The sequence below is a fragment of the Odocoileus virginianus genome, chromosome 1 (genome assembly GCF_023699985.2).
Source record: "Odocoileus virginianus isolate 20LAN1187 ecotype Illinois chromosome 1, Ovbor_1.2, whole genome shotgun sequence".
In the NCBI taxonomy this organism is placed as follows: Eukaryota; Metazoa; Chordata; class Mammalia; order Artiodactyla; family Cervidae; genus Odocoileus; species Odocoileus virginianus.
The window spans coordinates 15,938,832-15,956,340 of record NC_069674.1 but is presented as its reverse complement, the minus strand read 5'-3'; the positions used below and the strand labels follow the sequence as shown (position 1 = coordinate 15,956,340).

Here is a 17,509-nt window from a genome sequence, read left to right as displayed (position 1 = left end):
GATTTTTGTATACTGGTCTTATAATGTTGTATGCTGATCTTGTTCATCTTGGTATCCAACTACTTTGTAATTTAATTATTATGATCTTGCTCTTTAGCCATCTTGCTAAAGTTCCTTAATCCTAACAATTCATGTATTGACATTTTAGGATTTTTCTACTACAAAAGTATATCATCTGTGAATAATAACAGTATTATTTCTCTATTTGAATTCCTTAATCGTTCTGTTACTTTTTCTTGTGTTATTATACTAGCTAGGATGGCCAGGGCAATGCTGAATAGAAGTAATGCAAGCAGGCAATTTTGTCTCGCTTTTGTTTTCAAAGGGAAAGTTTTTAACATTTCATCATTAACCAGTATTTGCCAAGATACTTTTTTATCAGATTCCTATCTGCTTCTATCCTGTGTTTACAAAGATTTTTGCCATGAACGGATGTTGAACTTTATCAAAAGCTGTATCTATGGAAATGAGAAGATTTTCCTCCTCTATTCACTTCAAAGTGGTGAATTACAATGATTTTTTAAAATATTACATTACTCTTGTACTGATGGAAAAAAATCCAATTTGATTATGATATGATAGCCTATTGTATTATATTGCTGGATGTACTTGCTAAAATACAGTTTTAAATTTTTGGCATCTATGTTCACAAATGAAACTGGCCCTTAATGTTTCCTGTCTTACAATGTCCTTGTCCTTTCTGTTTTTGGTTATCAAGGTTATGCTGGTCTCATAAAATGAGTTAAGGAGTATTTTCCTGTTTTCTGTTCTTTAAAAGAGTTTGTATGATACTAGTATCTTTTCTTCCTTCAGTGTTTGGTAGAATTTACTGTTGAAGCCACCAGGCCCTGAAGTTTTCTTTGTGGAAAGAATTTTAATAATGATTTTAATCTCTTTAATAGTTATAAGACTATTCATGTTTTCCTTTCTAGAAGTTTTTCAAAGAACTAACTTTCAGCTTTGCTGATCTTCTCTAGTATGGCATTTGTTTTCTACTTCATTAATTTCTATTCTTATTTTTATTATTTCCTTCCTTCTACTTCCCTAGGTTTTAAGACTTTTTTTCATGTGGACCATTTAAAAAGTCTTTTACTGCACTTGCTACACTATTGCTTCTGTTGTTTATGACCTGGTTTTTTGGCCATGAGGCACAGGGGATCTTTGCTCCCTTACCAGGGAATGAGTCTGCACCCCCTGCATTGGAAGGCAAAGCCTTAACCACTGGACGACCAGGAAAGTCCCCCCAAAACTTTTGATACAGTGCATTTTCAAGACTTCAAATCTCATGAATCTTGTCAAAAGTTTTGCTCAGCTTCTCAGCCGCCTTGTCTGGAATCAGCAGTATCCGTGGGAGAAAGTGGACCCCAAAGCAGGGCTCACTTCTCTGGATTTGCTGGATCCTGGCTCCATTCTGTTTCACTGCCCTGATGGCTACTGGGTGTTTTGTTTTTGTTCTTAAATCTTGTCCAGCTTTTCCAGTTATCATGAGCAAATTATCTAGTCTGTCATTACTGGAAGCAGGACTTAAAATTCTAACTTTCTTCCTCCTCTTCTGGTTACATCAAGATAAAAACACAACTCAGAGTTTTGTATCTGTTCATATTAGCTAAAAGAAACAAAGCTGCAAAATTTAAGAAACAGCCTGGGTGAAAAAGTCCTGATACATTTTCTCCTAAAAACCTTACCTTGGTAATGGGCCTGATGGGGGAGTCATTCCATAGTCTTCATATCTCTGGAAGAAATTCAAATGAAGATTAACATTCAGTCCTTATTATGAAGTGACAACAGCAAACTTACAAATTTAGATTTGCAGGATCAACTTCCAAGAGATTTATTTTCTCATAAAAAGTTAGCATGCTTTCACGGCATTCCGCCACCATGTAATGCTAGAAGCTTCAGTTTGGGGAACTGGGCTAATATACAACTAGCTTCCAGACCTTTCTTTCTTTTGTAAAAATATTAACAAGAGACAGGGTTCCTGCACCTGCCCTTCCCTGCAGCTTATCCTCCACAAACCTGTATCTTCTGCTAATAAGATGGGCCTTCGTGGCCATACTTACTGTAAATGACTCCATCAACATGGACCACAGTGGTCACCAGATCTAGTGGGTGCCTATCAGCAATTCAAATACACTCAAGAAACTAAACAATGCAAATGTTGTTCCATGTTGTACAATGCTATAAAAAGAGAAAGACTTTAAGAAGAACCGTAATTTGAGAGAGACCCTAAAAGATGAAGTAAACACAATCCATTCTGACTAATACCAAGGAGGTCCAGCCATACTCCCTGCCCTTAAATTCCATAAGATGTCCAGGTATCCTTCAATCCACTCTTCTTATTTGAACTAATCTGCACTAACCAAATACTCTTTGACTAAAGCAAGATGGCACCAGATTTAAAGAAATCTAGATCTATGCTGCATTCCTCATGAAATCAATATATCCTAACCCTAGCATAGTTGGGACTAGGACTTTTAACACTTTTTTTCGACAACTATGAATCATGATTTTGGAGTCAGATATTTTAATAGGATAGTAACTCTGGACAGCATCCACCCAACTCCACTCAGTTTAAATTAACTGGCTCCAGGATAGGAGTTCCATATTAAGTTACTAAATCAGCCTTGCTTCTGGACTTGCTCTCATATGAGATCTTTTTTTTCTTAAGCTGCCATTTACTGAATTATTATTTTGCTATGCACCGTATGAACACTGACTCAGGTCCACAGCAATGCTAAAAAGGGTTCATTACCTGCTGTTTACAGAAGAAACCAAAACACAAAGAAATTAAACAATGTCCTCCTAATCTATCTTTCTGACTCCAAAGACTATGCTTTTAATCACTGGGCTGCACCACCCATGATTTCTAAAACCAGACTTTCCCTCTTAAATAAATCTCTACTGGTAGGAGGCGGGGGGGCCTGGTGGGTGGGGGGGTCAGATAAGGAGTAGCAGCTTTGGCCTCAGACATACTGACCAATTCATTCTATTTCCCTTGGTCTATTACCTTAGGCCAAGAAGGACAAAACAATCTCTGCACCTCATATAGTCCCAAAGGGACTACTAGACTTGAAAATGTACTCAAATTACTTCACCTCTGACCCTCACTGCTTCCCTTCCCTTGGCAAAGGGAGAGAGATTTAGAACCCTTCAGACTTCCATAACTGAGGTAAAATTAAAAAAAGGGGATCATGGAAGAAGAGAGGAACAGGATGAAAAGGAGAGTCTATTTATTTTCCAAATAATTAAACAGAAATCTGAGACTGGATCAAGATTATTCTTTACAGAATAAAATGGCCCCTGTGCTTTCAGCACAGTTTGGCTTTTTTAAAAAACCTATTCATATGCAAAATAATATTAATAAAAAAGGTCAAGACTTTACAATTTATCTGTTGGGATTTCACAAGGTCTAATAAGTGAAAAACTAAAAAGAAAAACAATGCAAAGTAGCTGACCACTCTTTACCTGATCTATTACCGTAGTGCTAGGCATTTCTACTCTACTTTAGTTAGAAAAAAGGTATTATTTTTCTAGAGGCTACATACCCCCAATGATGGCAGGCATTTCCCTTACGTGGGTCACACTTGTTAAAAAAAAAGTCTGGAGGACAAAGAGAATTTTAAGGTTGCAATCATCTAGGTGAATAAAAATCCCATTTTAATGCATTCTTTCTTTCTGTTCAGTATAAAACAAGCCAACAAAGCAAGAAAGACAAGTGATGGGTGGAGCCTGGGAGAGGCCTGAGGTAAAGCAACCAGATGGCAAGGAGCTAGTAAAATCTCAGGTATTCACACCTGCCATTTGGAGGACAAATTCAAGGAGGTTAACTTTACTTCGGAAAGCAGAAATACCACCTGTCAAGTGGCCTGACTCACCAATGCATAACTAACACTTTTACACTGGCAAGAAAGGTATAAAAGTGTCATCAGATGGTCTATATTCATGAGGTAACTGAAGGCATCCTGAAATCCACATTTCAGTGGTTTTTACTATAGCCAAAAGAAGCAAATAAAAGGTGATCAGGTTCCTCCTGGCAATAAACAGTAACTTTACAACCAATTTATGTTTAAGTTATATTAGATATGCCCAAATACAACCAATGATCTGGTTTTCCATTAGATTAAATTGCTACCACTCCCATCAAAACACTAAGGATAATCAACTAGCAGGGAAAACAATAGATATGACTTATAATCAAATCATTGCCTTCAATCATAATTGAAGGCAGAGAAAAAAGAACAAAGTAGCTAAAGCTGCAGATAAACTGACAGATACAGAAAAGGGACAAAGATGAGCCAACATAAAAATAATTGGTATCTTCAATCCAACAAAGAAAACTGCTTCAGAAATGAAAGGAAGTTTCCCTGACATGAATGAAAGAAATGAATATGAAGATTAAATGGACGCTGGTTTTCAGGGGGGAAAATGATTCGGAAAAACTGGTTGAATGCCAAGAACTATTTATGCTTCCCAGAGGACAGGACACGTACATCTTCTATCAGGTAGGGAGCAATTAAGAAGACCACAGATTTCTGCACTGAACAACTCAAGGAGCAGAAAGAAGCAACACGTAGATGCCAGCAGCCACCAAGTATAGGTTGGGAAGTGAGATGAGAATTCTCCTTTTGGAAAACATGAGACTAGCCCAAGAGGCTCCTGGAAGGTCTCCCTCTTCACTCAAGTCCTCCTGTCCCTCATAGATGCATCTACTGTGTTAGCCTCTCAGCTCCTCAACACCAATAAACAGCACTGTACTTGTCAGCCACCACCCTGACATCCTCCTTTCAAAACCAGAGGCAAGGAGATGAACAGGAAATCTTTCAATAATCTTGGTGAGAGATGATGACGACTCCACCAGTGTAATACAGTGGACAGATTTGAGAGCAAGAGTCTCCAACGCTCTAGCACATTTAATCAACCTCAACTTCCTCCACTTCCCCTTTCAGTGCTAATCTACCATCACTTCAACTGTACCGTCTGACCTGTACATCTCTTCCCAGCTGTCTTATCATCACACATGCCTGATAAAGCCCCAGTCCTGGATCAATCCAATTGCCCATTCCCTCCTTGTTTACACCTGGGTATCTGAATGCTGGTAAACTACAAAACTTTAATTTGTGCCACTATAATTTCATGATCATCAGTCTCGACAGTGGCCTCAAGGCTAAGTGATTACTTCCATGTCCCTAGTCTGTTTTCTCTCATTCTCCTCTATATTTCATGTTTCTACTCTCCCTCAACCCTCCTGCCTTGCTACACTTCTCTCATTCTGAAGAGATGACTCTGCTTTCTCTACTGTGAGAACAGAAACCAGTGTAGGGAGTCTGGGTTCAGTCCTTGGTCAGGGAACTAGATCCCACACGCTGCATTCAGGGTCTTGCCACAACTAAATATCCCACATGCCTCAATGAAAATCAAAGATCCCAGATCCTGCACGCCACAACTATTTAATAAGACCCAGAGCAGTCAAATAAATACCAATAAACAAATATTTTTAAAAGGTTGAATTTGATCTGTATCCTTTAAATTTTTCAATGCTTCTAATTAATGTGTTCAATCTTTCCTCTAGGTTCCTAAACATACAAAACTCCACTATAATAATTCTTTTAATATCTTTGTCTACTAATGCTATAATCTGTACCATTTTCTTGCTTCTCTGCTTGTCTGGTTAGTTTTGATTGGATGCCAGACATTATTCAGTTACCTTGTTGGATGCTGTATATTTTTGGTTTTCTACATAAATATTCCTGACTTTGTTCAGCTTCAGGTCTGACTTTTTCTGTGTTAGGTAGAATGAGAGCAGCTTTACCCTGGGGCTATTTGCCCCACTACTGAGGCAAAACTCTTCTGAGTACTCTAACTGATGCTCCGTGAACTATGAGGTCTTCTACACTGCACACACACACAAAAACTATAGTCATCTCAGGCTGCCATCCCAAAACACCACCGATTGGGTGGGTTAAAAAACAGAAATTAATTTTTTCACAGTTCTGGAGGTGGAAAATCCACAGTCAAGTTTCCAGCAGGGTTCAGCTGTTGCTAGTTTTCCTCCTGGCTTGTGGACAGCTGCCTACTTGCTGTGTCCTCACACGGTGGAGAGCGAGACCCAGTGTCTCTTCCTCTTCTTCTAAGAGTACCGGTTCTATCAGATCAGGGATGCAACCATATGACCTCATTTAACCTTTACTTCCCCCTTCAGGACTCAGTCTCCAATACATGTACATGAGGACTTGTGCTTCAACATACAAATTTTGGGAGAATACAATTCAATCCACAGCAGGAACATTTCCCCATGAGGAAATTTCACATTTCTGTGAGCTTTGAGGATGGTTCCCTTTAATCTCTTGGGGCAGTTCTTTCCCTCGTCTGGGGTAGTTTCCTCACACCTTAAAACTGATCAAAACTCAAATGAGGTTCCCTGCAATCTCTGGAAGCATCTCTCTGTGTTTCTCTCTGCTTTCCTGCACTGTCTGTTGTGAACCCTAGCTCTCTTCTCTTCCCCACACTCTCCACTCCGTTCTCTCACCTCGGGGAGACCATGGAGCGCTCCCTGGAGTCTTCCTCCCCGCACCATAGCTAGAAACTCTCTCAAGACAGGAGCTGGGGTGACGGAAGGGTTCTACGCATCTCTCAGTGATCCCTCTTCTTTGTTGCCTCAACTCCAATGTGGTGAAAACCCATACATTTTGTTCAGTTATTTTTACTTGTTTCTGGAGGGAGGATAAATCCTGAGCCTTTCCTCCATTTTGTCCAGAAGAGGGAGTTTGTTCCAGATGCTTTTGTTTCTGGGTCTCTGCTAGCTTCCCCACTACCTCTCTTCTTTAACTGAAACCACTAATTGCCCCCACTAATTCCACTTAGATGTCATTCTGTCTAGAAAATCCTTCCCAAACACTCTGGGTCAAGGGCTCCCCCACATACTCTCCTCCTGCCTGACACCTGCCCTATGCCGCACTGAGTCACTTTTTCCACTGGCCACATATCCCCACTGGGATGCAGGAGCTGGAGCTGTATGTTGTGCACTTCTGTAACCCCAACACCTCGCAGAACACTCAACAAACAAAACCAGTGGGTGCTCCATAAATACATCTGAATGAATAAACAGGTGAGACAAGCTTAAAGTAAACAGACAGCAGATATGGTCAAACTCATTTTCACTGCTGAGTTTTGCTCTGTATCATCCATTTCCTTAAAGATTATAAACTACTAGTTTATAATTACCTATCACCTATAATTATGAAATGGTTTAACCTTTATTGCTGAAACAATCTATATTTTAATATGTAAACCAACAATGACTAGGTTGGATAGTATTTTTCTCCTGTGTGGTGGTTGTGATCACTCAGGCATGTGCTCACTATGCCTTGAAAGAAACTATCTAAGAGCTTACTTTGAAAATTCCAGAGATAAAAATTCTTCTTTAAAAAAAATTTTTTTTAATGTATTTGTCTGTGCTGGGTCTTAGTTGCAGCATGTGGGATCTAGTCCCCTGAGTGGGGATCAAACCTGGGTCCCCTGAATTGAGAGGACAGAGTCTAACCTACTGGACCACCAGGGAAGTCCCCAGAGCTGAAAATTCTTTTAACATATGCTTATTACCACCCAATTTAACCTTAATATGGTTAGCAAAACTAGAAGAACCCTGTATAAACACTCCTTGAAGAACAAATTTAAACTGTAACCTATTAACATCTTTACAGAATCAAATGTTTCATCTTCTGAAATTAGCAAAAGATAATATTTAATATTACATCTTTGAGTTTTACTTCTTGTCCTTGACTTGAGAAGGCACCTTTGAAAGCACTGATTGAGTATAAAAATAAACAAATAAAGGATAACAAAACAGATGAAGCACTGAAATGTCAGCTCCCAAGATGGAAACCTGGTATTTGAAAATGACTATGTTTGGCTACTGGAGGACTAGATGCCTCCACTCCCAGAGCCTCACCTCACCTCTCCAGTCCCAGGGGCCTACAAAAAGAAGCTGAATGACGCTAAGACATTCTTGACCGTATCTTTTATGGAGACATCAATGAACATTTTCTGGTTGTTTTTTTTTTAGTCTCTAAGTCCTGTCTGAGTCTTCCTCAACCCCACGGATTGTAGCCCACCAGGGTCCTCTGTCCATGGGATTTCTCAGGCAAGGATACTGGAGTAGGGTGCCATTTCCTGCTCTAAGGGACATTCCCGAACCAGGGATCAAACCCATGTCTCCAGCACTGGCAGCTGGATTCTTTACCACAGAGCCACGTTTTCCCTCTGGTAAAGAATCTGCCTGCCAATGCAGGAGCTGAAGGAGATATGAGTTTGATCCCTGGGTTGGGAAGATCCCCTGGAGTAGAAAACAGCAACCCACTCCAGTATTCTTGCCTGGAAAATCCAAGGGATAGAGGAGCCTGGTGGGCTACAGCCCATGGGGTCACAAAAGAGTCAGACAAGACTGAACAACTAAACAAACAAAAAAAAAACAAGAATGTATTTTGACAGTTACTCCACATATATTTTATGACAATGAATTTTATACCTTTCATGGAGGCAAATTCAGGAAGGTACCTCCATGAAATGTCCAAGTTGCATAAAACAATGTTTTCAACATTGAGAATTAACTTAGAAGATAATAAAAACTAAGACTCTTCATCCAAGCTTTAGTTCCAGTCGAATCCAATCAGGGTATTGCAGGGATCCTGAAAATGAGGCAGTCAGGCAACAAAGCTCCAACATCTTGCCCATGAGAGAATTCCAGAAGGTCCACACTTACACTGCACGGGTTGTTGGCCGTCTGAGCCGGGCTGTAGAAGGACCCCCACTGGGTGGCTCGTCTCTCTTCCCGGGAAGGGGTGCTGTTCACGGGCAGGCCGGCTGGGACCCCAGGGCCTGCAGCTGCAGCGTTGGGGGGCTGGCTGCTGGGGGCCACCAGGGCAAAAGCATCGTCCAGGAGGGAGTGCATGGTCTGGCGTGCCTCCTCGATGGACGGCTGGGGCGGGATGTACTGGGAGGCCGGGAAGGGCAGGCCTGGATACCTGCCCAGTTCAGCCGACGACGGCGTGGGCACGTCAGCCGGGAGGTCAGGATCAGACTACAGCAGGAGAAACAGCAAAGTGGAGAATCACATCAACTCAGCCATAAAAAGGAACGAAACTGGTCATTTGTAGAGATGTGGGTGGCCCTAGAGTCTGTCATACAGAGGGAAGTAAGTCAGAGAAAAACAAATATTGTGTACTAATGCATATAGATGGAATCTAGAAAATGGTACAGATGAACCCATTTGCAGGGCAGGGATAGAGATAAAGAACAGACATGTGGACATGTAGGGGAGGGGAAGGTGGGATGAACTGAGGAAGCACCACTGACATTTACACACTCTCGTGTGTGATACAGATAGCTAGTGGGAAGCTGCTATAGAGCGCAGGAGCTCAGCTTGGTGCTCTGTGACGACCAAGAGGGGTGGGATGGGTGGGAGCGAGATCCAAGAGGGAGGGGACATATGTATACATATTGCTGATTCACTCCACTGAACAGTGGAGACGAACCCAACATTGTAGAGCAATTATATTAAAGAAAAAAAAAAGATGAATCCAACACGAGCTTCTGTGGAGAACAAAATTCTAGGACCAAGACAGAATTTGTAACCATTTTCACTGCCACTGAGGAATGGGTCTACCATAAAAATATTTCAAATCACAGCCGAGGAATGTGTTACCTTTCATCGGGGCAAAAAGTTTGAAATCAGAAAAAAAGTAAAAATACTCAACAACCATTTGTCAGGCAAAACTCAATCAACTCCCTGAAAGGTATCTCAGTACCTGGAAGTTCATGTTTTTCCTGAGAGCCCCTAACAATCAAAAATGATGTGTCAGAGTTTACATACTAAAATACCTAGTTGACATTCCATAGATACAGAAACCCCCCACTAAAGCAGTCTATTAATAACAGAACAGTTCTATACCACCCCAAAGAATTCAAAGTCACCACCATGTTACAACTATATGCGTATAAACCTTTTTAACACTTATTGCGACAACTCTTTATAAACAGTAAATAGTATCTATTTGTTCAGAAACTATTTTCTTAAAATAAAGGTGTCCCTGGATAACATGAGCCAACAAGAAAAGTTTAACTCCTATACCCACTGTCTATGAGGCAGGGACATACTGTCTATGAGGCAGGGACATATGTAACAATTAAAAATTTTTAATTAAAATTACTTCAACTGACACTGAAGAGAAGAGGTTCTACTCAGTGGGCTGGTGACTCCATGTCCTCAAAGAAAAAGTTGTTCAATTGCTCAGTCGTGTCCAACTCTTTGTGACCCCATGGACTGCAGCATGCTGGGCTTTCTTGTCCTTCACTATCTCATGGAGCTTGCTCAGAATCATGTCCACTGAGTCAGTGATGCCATCCAACCATCTCATCCTCTGCCTTCTACTCCTGCCTTCAACCTTTCCCAGCATCAGGGTCTTTTTCAGTGAGTCGGCTCTTCACATCAGGTGGCCAAATTATTGGAGCTTCAGCATCAGTCCTTCCAATTAATATTCCTTAGGATTCTTCAATCCTTTAGGATTGACTGGTTGGATCTCCTTGCAGTTCAAGGGACTCTCAAAGAGTTTCTCCAACACCACAATTCAAAAGCATCAGTTCTTCAGTACTCAACCTTTTTTATGGTCCAACTCTCACATCCATACATGACTACTGGAAAAACCATAGCTTTGATTATATGCACCTTTGTCAGCAAAGTGATGTCTCTGCTTTTTAATACACTGTCTACGTTTGTCAAAGCTTTTCTTCCAAGGAGCAAGTGTCTTTTAATTTCATGGCTGTAGTCACAGTCCACAGTAATTTTGGAGTCCAAGAAAATAAATTCTGCTTTGTCACCACTTTTTGGGTGGGTACTTTTTCCTGGAATCCTCTGCTTACTCTACAGGTCCACAGTTTTAGCTTCGCTGATTGGATCATCCCACAGAAGGGCCAAAGGAAGGCATTCCCATATTTGTTTGGATCAGTGAATCTCTTACAAAGAAAATCTCTATTTCAGAGTCACATCCTTACTTTTAGTCAACTGTCTGAAACACTTCCTAATGACTACTGTCTGTACACTGACGATCAGTTATTATTCACACCAGCATCAAACACTTAAGAGCAGCAGTTGTGTAATTCCAAACAAAGAGAAAAACAGACTACAAACTGGCAAACCCACCAACAGTTCACAAACCTATTGCGCTTGGCCCACGCAGTATTTAAAAAAGTCAATATTTTAAAAATCAGAAAATTTCCTACGAAAACTCAGATTTCTGGACTCTCTTGGCAGACTCGGAAGCTGTGGCACCACTGGGCCCTCGTCCTCCACAGAAACAAGTGCTGTTGGGCAGAGACGGCTCCTGGGATGGGCCAGTGCTCCGTCCTTCACAACAGCAAGTGGGTGGTCTCACTCCCAGGTATAATAGACACTGGGTCCTCAAAGACTGCTTCTCCAAAATTACAATATCCCAGTAAAGTTCCACTAAGTGGCTTCATCATCGAGGAAGGATTTGGGGCTCCAAAGGTCTCCGGCTTGTGACACAACATTGGAAAGACTCTGTGTTCTTCTCCTTACAAGGTACGAAAATGGCCCACACTCATACCTTCTCCTGCTTTTAGTTTTCTTGAGGAGCAGATCAGGAAGAATGTGGTGAGTAGAGGGCCACCAACCCAACACCCCATGGCGAAAAAGAAAAGCATATCTGTAGAAATGTCCTACGGGTAACTAAAAGGGTCTCTCTAAAACCAGAAGCCATGTTCCCGGTGGTGGTTTTCAATAACTGCACCACATGGAAGCGAGCACTGTGGCTTGGCTACAGCTTGGCTACAGCTTAGCTACAGTGCAAACTGAGATTCAAATGGGGGAAAAACCCTATTTACATTTGAGGAGGGTTCCCAAAAGCTACAGCCACTGCCAATCTCAGCATCAGTGGGTGTCACTTTAAAGAAGGTATAACTTCTATAGCAAGAGAGACCTGTTGCAAAGATGTGAAGTTAGGTTCCCTTGGAGTCTCATTGGTCCCATGAATCCTGCCATGAAGGCAAAGAGCCGTAGAGCGATGATGTGAGAGCTTCCTGCTCTCTGGTCTTCCTGCTGCCTCCAACCCCCAAATTCACAGACTAGACTCTCAGCAACCTGCAGGCCAAGAGGAGGTTTTATTCATTTTCCTGTGTCCCAACATCCAGCACAGTGTTTCACATGTAGATGGAACTTAACAGATGGTACTATGATCAACAGAAGATGAGATCTACCTAGGATACCCAGGAGTTGGAATTTGAATTTCATTCTCTTGAATCCAAGTTTGATGACTTTGATGTTCAGTTTGTTTCCTTGGCACAAATACATGTTCACCTATCACTCCCCAGAAATAAATGAGAACTTTTTTACCTTTAGTTAAAAAAAAAAGGTATGTTATTTTTATGATGTATTCTGGTGCCTCTCTGCAATGCTTCATATTATAAGAGAGTGATCATGTACTATGGTTGGTCCAGGACAATCTCAGTTCATGCTTGTTATCCTAGGATAATTAATACCATCTACTGTCACCCTCACAAGGGTGTGACTTGGAAAATAAATTATATTGGGGTTGACAAACTTCCATAAAGGGCCAGAGAGTAAATATTCTAGGCTTTGTGAGTCATATAACTACTCAACTCTGCCACCTTAGCAAAAGCAGTCATAGATAACACAAAAATGATGGGTGTGGCTGTGTTCCAATAAAACTTTCTTTACAAAAGCCAGCAGTAGGCTGGATTTGGCCTGAGGGTCATAGTTTGCTGAATCCTGATTTATAATGGTAACCCTATTTACGAGAAATCCAGGAATATTTCTCTTACTTCAGAAGAAGAAAGCTCTCAAGAAGATATTTGGAGGGGAAAGCACAAAATTCAAGATAGTTCAAAAGCATGTATGTGTAGTATAACCTTCAAGATGAAATACTACCTTTAAAAAGGTGAGTGCTCAAAAAGGCATTATGTTTGAAAGTATACATTTCAACAGACTCACAGACTTAGAAAACAAATTTATGGTTTTATCGAAGGAGAAAGGTAGGCTGGGGGAGGGATAAATTAGGAGGTTGGGATTAACATATATACACAACTATATATAAAACGGGCTTCCCAGGTGACTCAGTGGTAAAGAATCTGCCTGCCAATGCAGGAGACACAAGAGATAGGGTTTGAACCCTCGGTATGGAAAATTCCATAGAGTAGGAAATGGTAACCCAATCCAGTACTCCTGCCTGGAAAATTCCATGGTCAGAGGAGCCTGGTGGGCTACAGTACATGGGGTCTCAAAGAGTCAAATGCAACTGAGCATGCACACATATAAATTATGTAACAAATACAGGGAGCTCTACTCAACATTCTGTAATAACCGATACTGGAAAAGACTCTGAAAAAGAAAAGATATTCATATAACTGAATCACCTTACTATACACCTGAAACACAACACTGTAAATCAACTATGTGTGTATGTGGTCAGCTTTGTCCCACTCTTTTACAACCCCATGGTCTGCAGCCCTCCAAGCTATGTCCATGGGCTTCTCTAGGCAGGAATACTGGAGTGGATAACCATTTCCTTCTACCGGGAACCTTCCTGACCCAGGAATTGAATCTGCATTTCCTACACTGGCAGGCAGATTCTTTACCACTGCGCCACCTGGGAAGCCCAAAATCAATTACACTCCAATATAAAATAAAAATTTAAATAAAGTCATACAATATTTAAGTATTAAAATAAAAAATAAAGTACACATTTCATAATTTTAAGGAGAGAAAGTAAAAAGTCCATGTAAGGAAGAATGACTTCTTAGGGTACCTCTGCAAATCGGAGCCACTTGGGACGAAGCAGCTGATTGAGGTGGTGCTCACCAGGGAAGAGCTTCCCTCCAGCTGAGGGAGGAAACTCTGCACTTTCTGCTAAGAAAAAAAGCAAAGAGAGGAAGGATGGTCTGGGCCACCATGAAAGAAGCCTAATTTAGGATCATTAAGAAAGGAAGGGGAGGACAGGTTCAGTCCTGCCCTGAAGGTTCAGTTCAGTCGCTCAGTCGTGTCTGACTTTGCAGACCCCATGGACTGCAGCACGCCAGGCGTCCCTGTCCATCACCAACTCCCAGAGTTTACTCAAACTCATGTCCATTCAGTCGGTGATGCCATCCAACCATCTCATCCTCTGTCACCCCCTTCTCCTCCTGCCTTCAATCTTTCCCAGCATCAGGGTCTTTTCAAATGAGTCAGTTCTTCACATCAGGTGGCCAAAGTACCAGAATTTCAGCTTTAGCATCAGTCCTTCCAATGAACACCCAGGAATGATCTCCTTTAGGATGGACTGGTTGGATCTCCTTGCAGTCCAAGGGACTCAAGAGTCTTCTCCAACACCACAGTTCAAAAGCATCAATTCTTTGGCACTCAGTTTTCTTTACAGTCCAACTCTCACATTCATACATGACTACTAGAAAAGCCATAGCTTTGACTAGATGGACTTTTGTTGGCAAAGTAATGTCTCTGCTTTTTAATAAGCTGTCTAGGTTGATCATAACTTTTCGTCCGAGGAGCAAGTCTTTTAATTTCACGGCTGCATTAACCATCTGCAGTGATCTTGGAGCCCCCAAAAATGAAGTCTGTCACTGTTTCCACTGTTTCCCCATCTATTTGCCATGAAGTGATGGACCAGATACCACAATCTTAGTTTTCTGAATGTTGAGCTTTAAGCCAACTTCTTCACTCTCCTCTTTCACATTCATCAAGAAGCTCTTTAGTTCTTCTTCGCTTTCTGCCATAGGGTGATGTCATCTGCATATCTGAGGTTATTGATATTTCTCCCAGCAAACTAATCTATTCTTTAGTTCCACACAACACGGTCTCTGAGATTCCAGATTAGACAAAAACAAAAGCTCCAAGGGACCATCCTGGGGAGCCAAGGATACATCCCTTCCAGGATCAAGCCAGACACCACAGACGCCCCAACACTGGTCCAAAAACACAGCGGCAGCTCAAGATCGCCATCTACCGTGAGAACTGCCAATGCTGGTTCCCCCACCGGAGGAATTTATTCACAGCCTTCAGACTCTTTCATTCATCCTGCTGAGGAGCGAAGGAGCCTAATTTGTAGACCTTCCAGCCCTCAGGAATCATATCAACCCTCACAAGCCGGTTAGGAAGGGACAGTCAGTCTTAGGAAACCAGAATCACAATAAGATTCCAAAGAAAAGCCTGGGGAAAGAAGCCTGGGATTATCTCTCAATCATGATGCAATTATATTTAGTCCCAATGTCAGTATGTCATTTGGCACATATGTGTAATTAGTATCTCAGTGTTAGATATTTGTGTAATTTGAGGGATTAAAATATAAAACTCAAATAAAACACTGGTTTCATAAGCTCTATCTGAAGTGATCATGTACATCATAAACTCTTTCTCCGAGGGCATGTTTTTTGCTCATTTCTTTAACAAAGATAGTTCTGTCAGGGCTGCACCTTGGCACAGAGTCACAGACATCCACTGTGTGCCCCAGTGCTGCCGGACACAGTGGATAAAAACGGATTAACAAGAAGATACCTGGGTATCTGGGGCTCCTCGCCATCTTGGGGTGTTTTTATATCTGTATTTCTCACGGTCCGTTGGGGAGGCTAGCCATTTCCTCTCTATTTAGTGGGGTCTGTATGTGTCTTAATGTTGTCAACATCTGTTTTAACACATCAAGCAACTCTGTGTCCTTTTCCTTCCAAAAAAATTAAGTCCCTATTTCTTAATTTCCATTAAGTTCTTTCTTCCATTAAAACTAGAAATATATATATATACACACACACACACATGTATATATATACACACCCACACATTGTTGTTTAGTCACTCAGTCGAGTCCAACTCGTTTGCAACCCCATGGATTGCGATTTTCCAGCAAGAATACTTCCTTTGTCCAGGATATATTCCCAGTTCAGGGACTGAACCTGTATCTCCTACACTGCAGGTGGATTCTTTATAGCTGAACCACTGGGAAGCCATACATGTGTATATATACATATATATACATATATATATATATATGTGCGCGCGTGCACACACACACACACAGAGGGAACATCTTAGCACTCTAAGAGCAGAACGGGACACAAAACCCTAAATATCCCTCCTACCACCAAGAAATCCAAACAGTTCCCTCAACCAGGGGAAGGGGAAAAAAAAAACTTTCTGGACATTTCTGTTTTCCAGCGAATCCCCAAGAGTGCCCGTCCTGAAGCCCGAGAGGATGGGGCTTGCACATAGGGAAGAAGAACACTGAGCATGTTTCCAGAGGGCGCCCCAGCAGTCCCCTGGTCTCCAGGACTCAAGTTTCTCCACAAATGAGCGGCCCATCCCCGCCCCCACCCACATGCGCCGCCACGGCCCGGCTGGCCCTGGAGCATCAACCCACACGCGGCCGCAGCTGGCACTGCTCACTCATCTCCCACTGGCCAACAGACGCAAGGGTCGGCGTACGCACCGGGCAACCAATATAGGCAGAGTTGTGGACACCAGGCGGCCTTTTGTAAGTGCCGTCACTGTCTGTGGTGATAAGTCTGTCCTTCTCAGCATCTCCAGGGCAGCCGTTGACCTGGTGTTTCCGGCGTGGCTTAGGGGAACGTTTTATCCTGGAGCTGCCAGGAGAAAAAGACATTATCCTTCATAGGAAATAATTTTCCTGCCCTGGCTCATGAACTAAAGGCTAAGGATTTTCTGAGCACCTAGGACCCTGCTGGCCACTGTATGAAACACACCACAGGATATAAACGTGTAAAACACAGTCTCTGCTCTAAGAAAGGCACAGTCCACCTGGACAGACAATACTAAACACACAGAACAACACAGAATAACATCATCGCTGGCTACTGGGACCTGACCTAGGTCCTGAAGAGGGAGGAGGAGCTTTGGATACGTCCAATTTATCCAACAGAAATAATAAATAAGGAGGGAGGTGGGGAGAGTGTGAGGTGAAGCTGGGATCTTGCCCAGGGCCAGAAACGGGAATGTAGATGAGTGTCTAGAGGGCAATGAGGCCATGGCTGGTAGGGCGGCAGGCCCATCTGTGGGGAGCAGCTGAGTGGAGACTCGGGGCCCCACCAGGTACAGGGCACAGGGTCCACCCACAGGCAGCCTGATCCAATACAGGGGTGGGCAGAGCAAGACACAAATGAGAGCCGGCCTTACAGAAAACGCCCCTCCCTGAAGGAGCAGGGGTCTCGGAGACCAAGAGGACAGGAAGCTGAGGGCAGCAGCGGGAAAAGAAATGAGCATCCAGCAAGCAGAGGGTGGTGATGACACGGGGGGCGAGGGCAGGACGAGGACAGAGGGCAGGGGGAGCCAGGGCTCAGCGTCTGACAAGGAAGGGGCCCCCATTTCAGAAAGCTGAATGCCAGGAGACAGGAAGCCCGGGAATGGCGAGTCCTGGGGTAACTGGGGTGGAAGCAGCCTTCCCCACAAGCGACCGCCAGGCGGGGTCGGCCTCCCCCTCGG

The 17,509-nt window shown here is 42.5% G+C and overlaps 1 protein-coding gene across 1 annotated transcript in view; it reads right to left on the bottom strand.

Moving 5' to 3' along the window:
- Window positions 1-17,509, bottom strand: part of KIAA1549 (KIAA1549 ortholog) — a 123,268-nt gene that overhangs the window by 16,162 nt on the left and 89,597 nt on the right. Inside the window, exons 15-17 of the mRNA XM_070465181.1 lie at window positions 16,500-16,653; window positions 8,759-9,076; window positions 1,686-1,732 (exon numbers count right to left, since the gene is read on the bottom strand). Of these exons, the coding sequence (XP_070321282.1) occupies window positions 1,686-1,732; window positions 8,759-9,076; window positions 16,500-16,653 (519 nt within the window). The remainder of the gene's footprint in view (window positions 1-1,685; window positions 1,733-8,758; window positions 9,077-16,499; window positions 16,654-17,509) is intronic.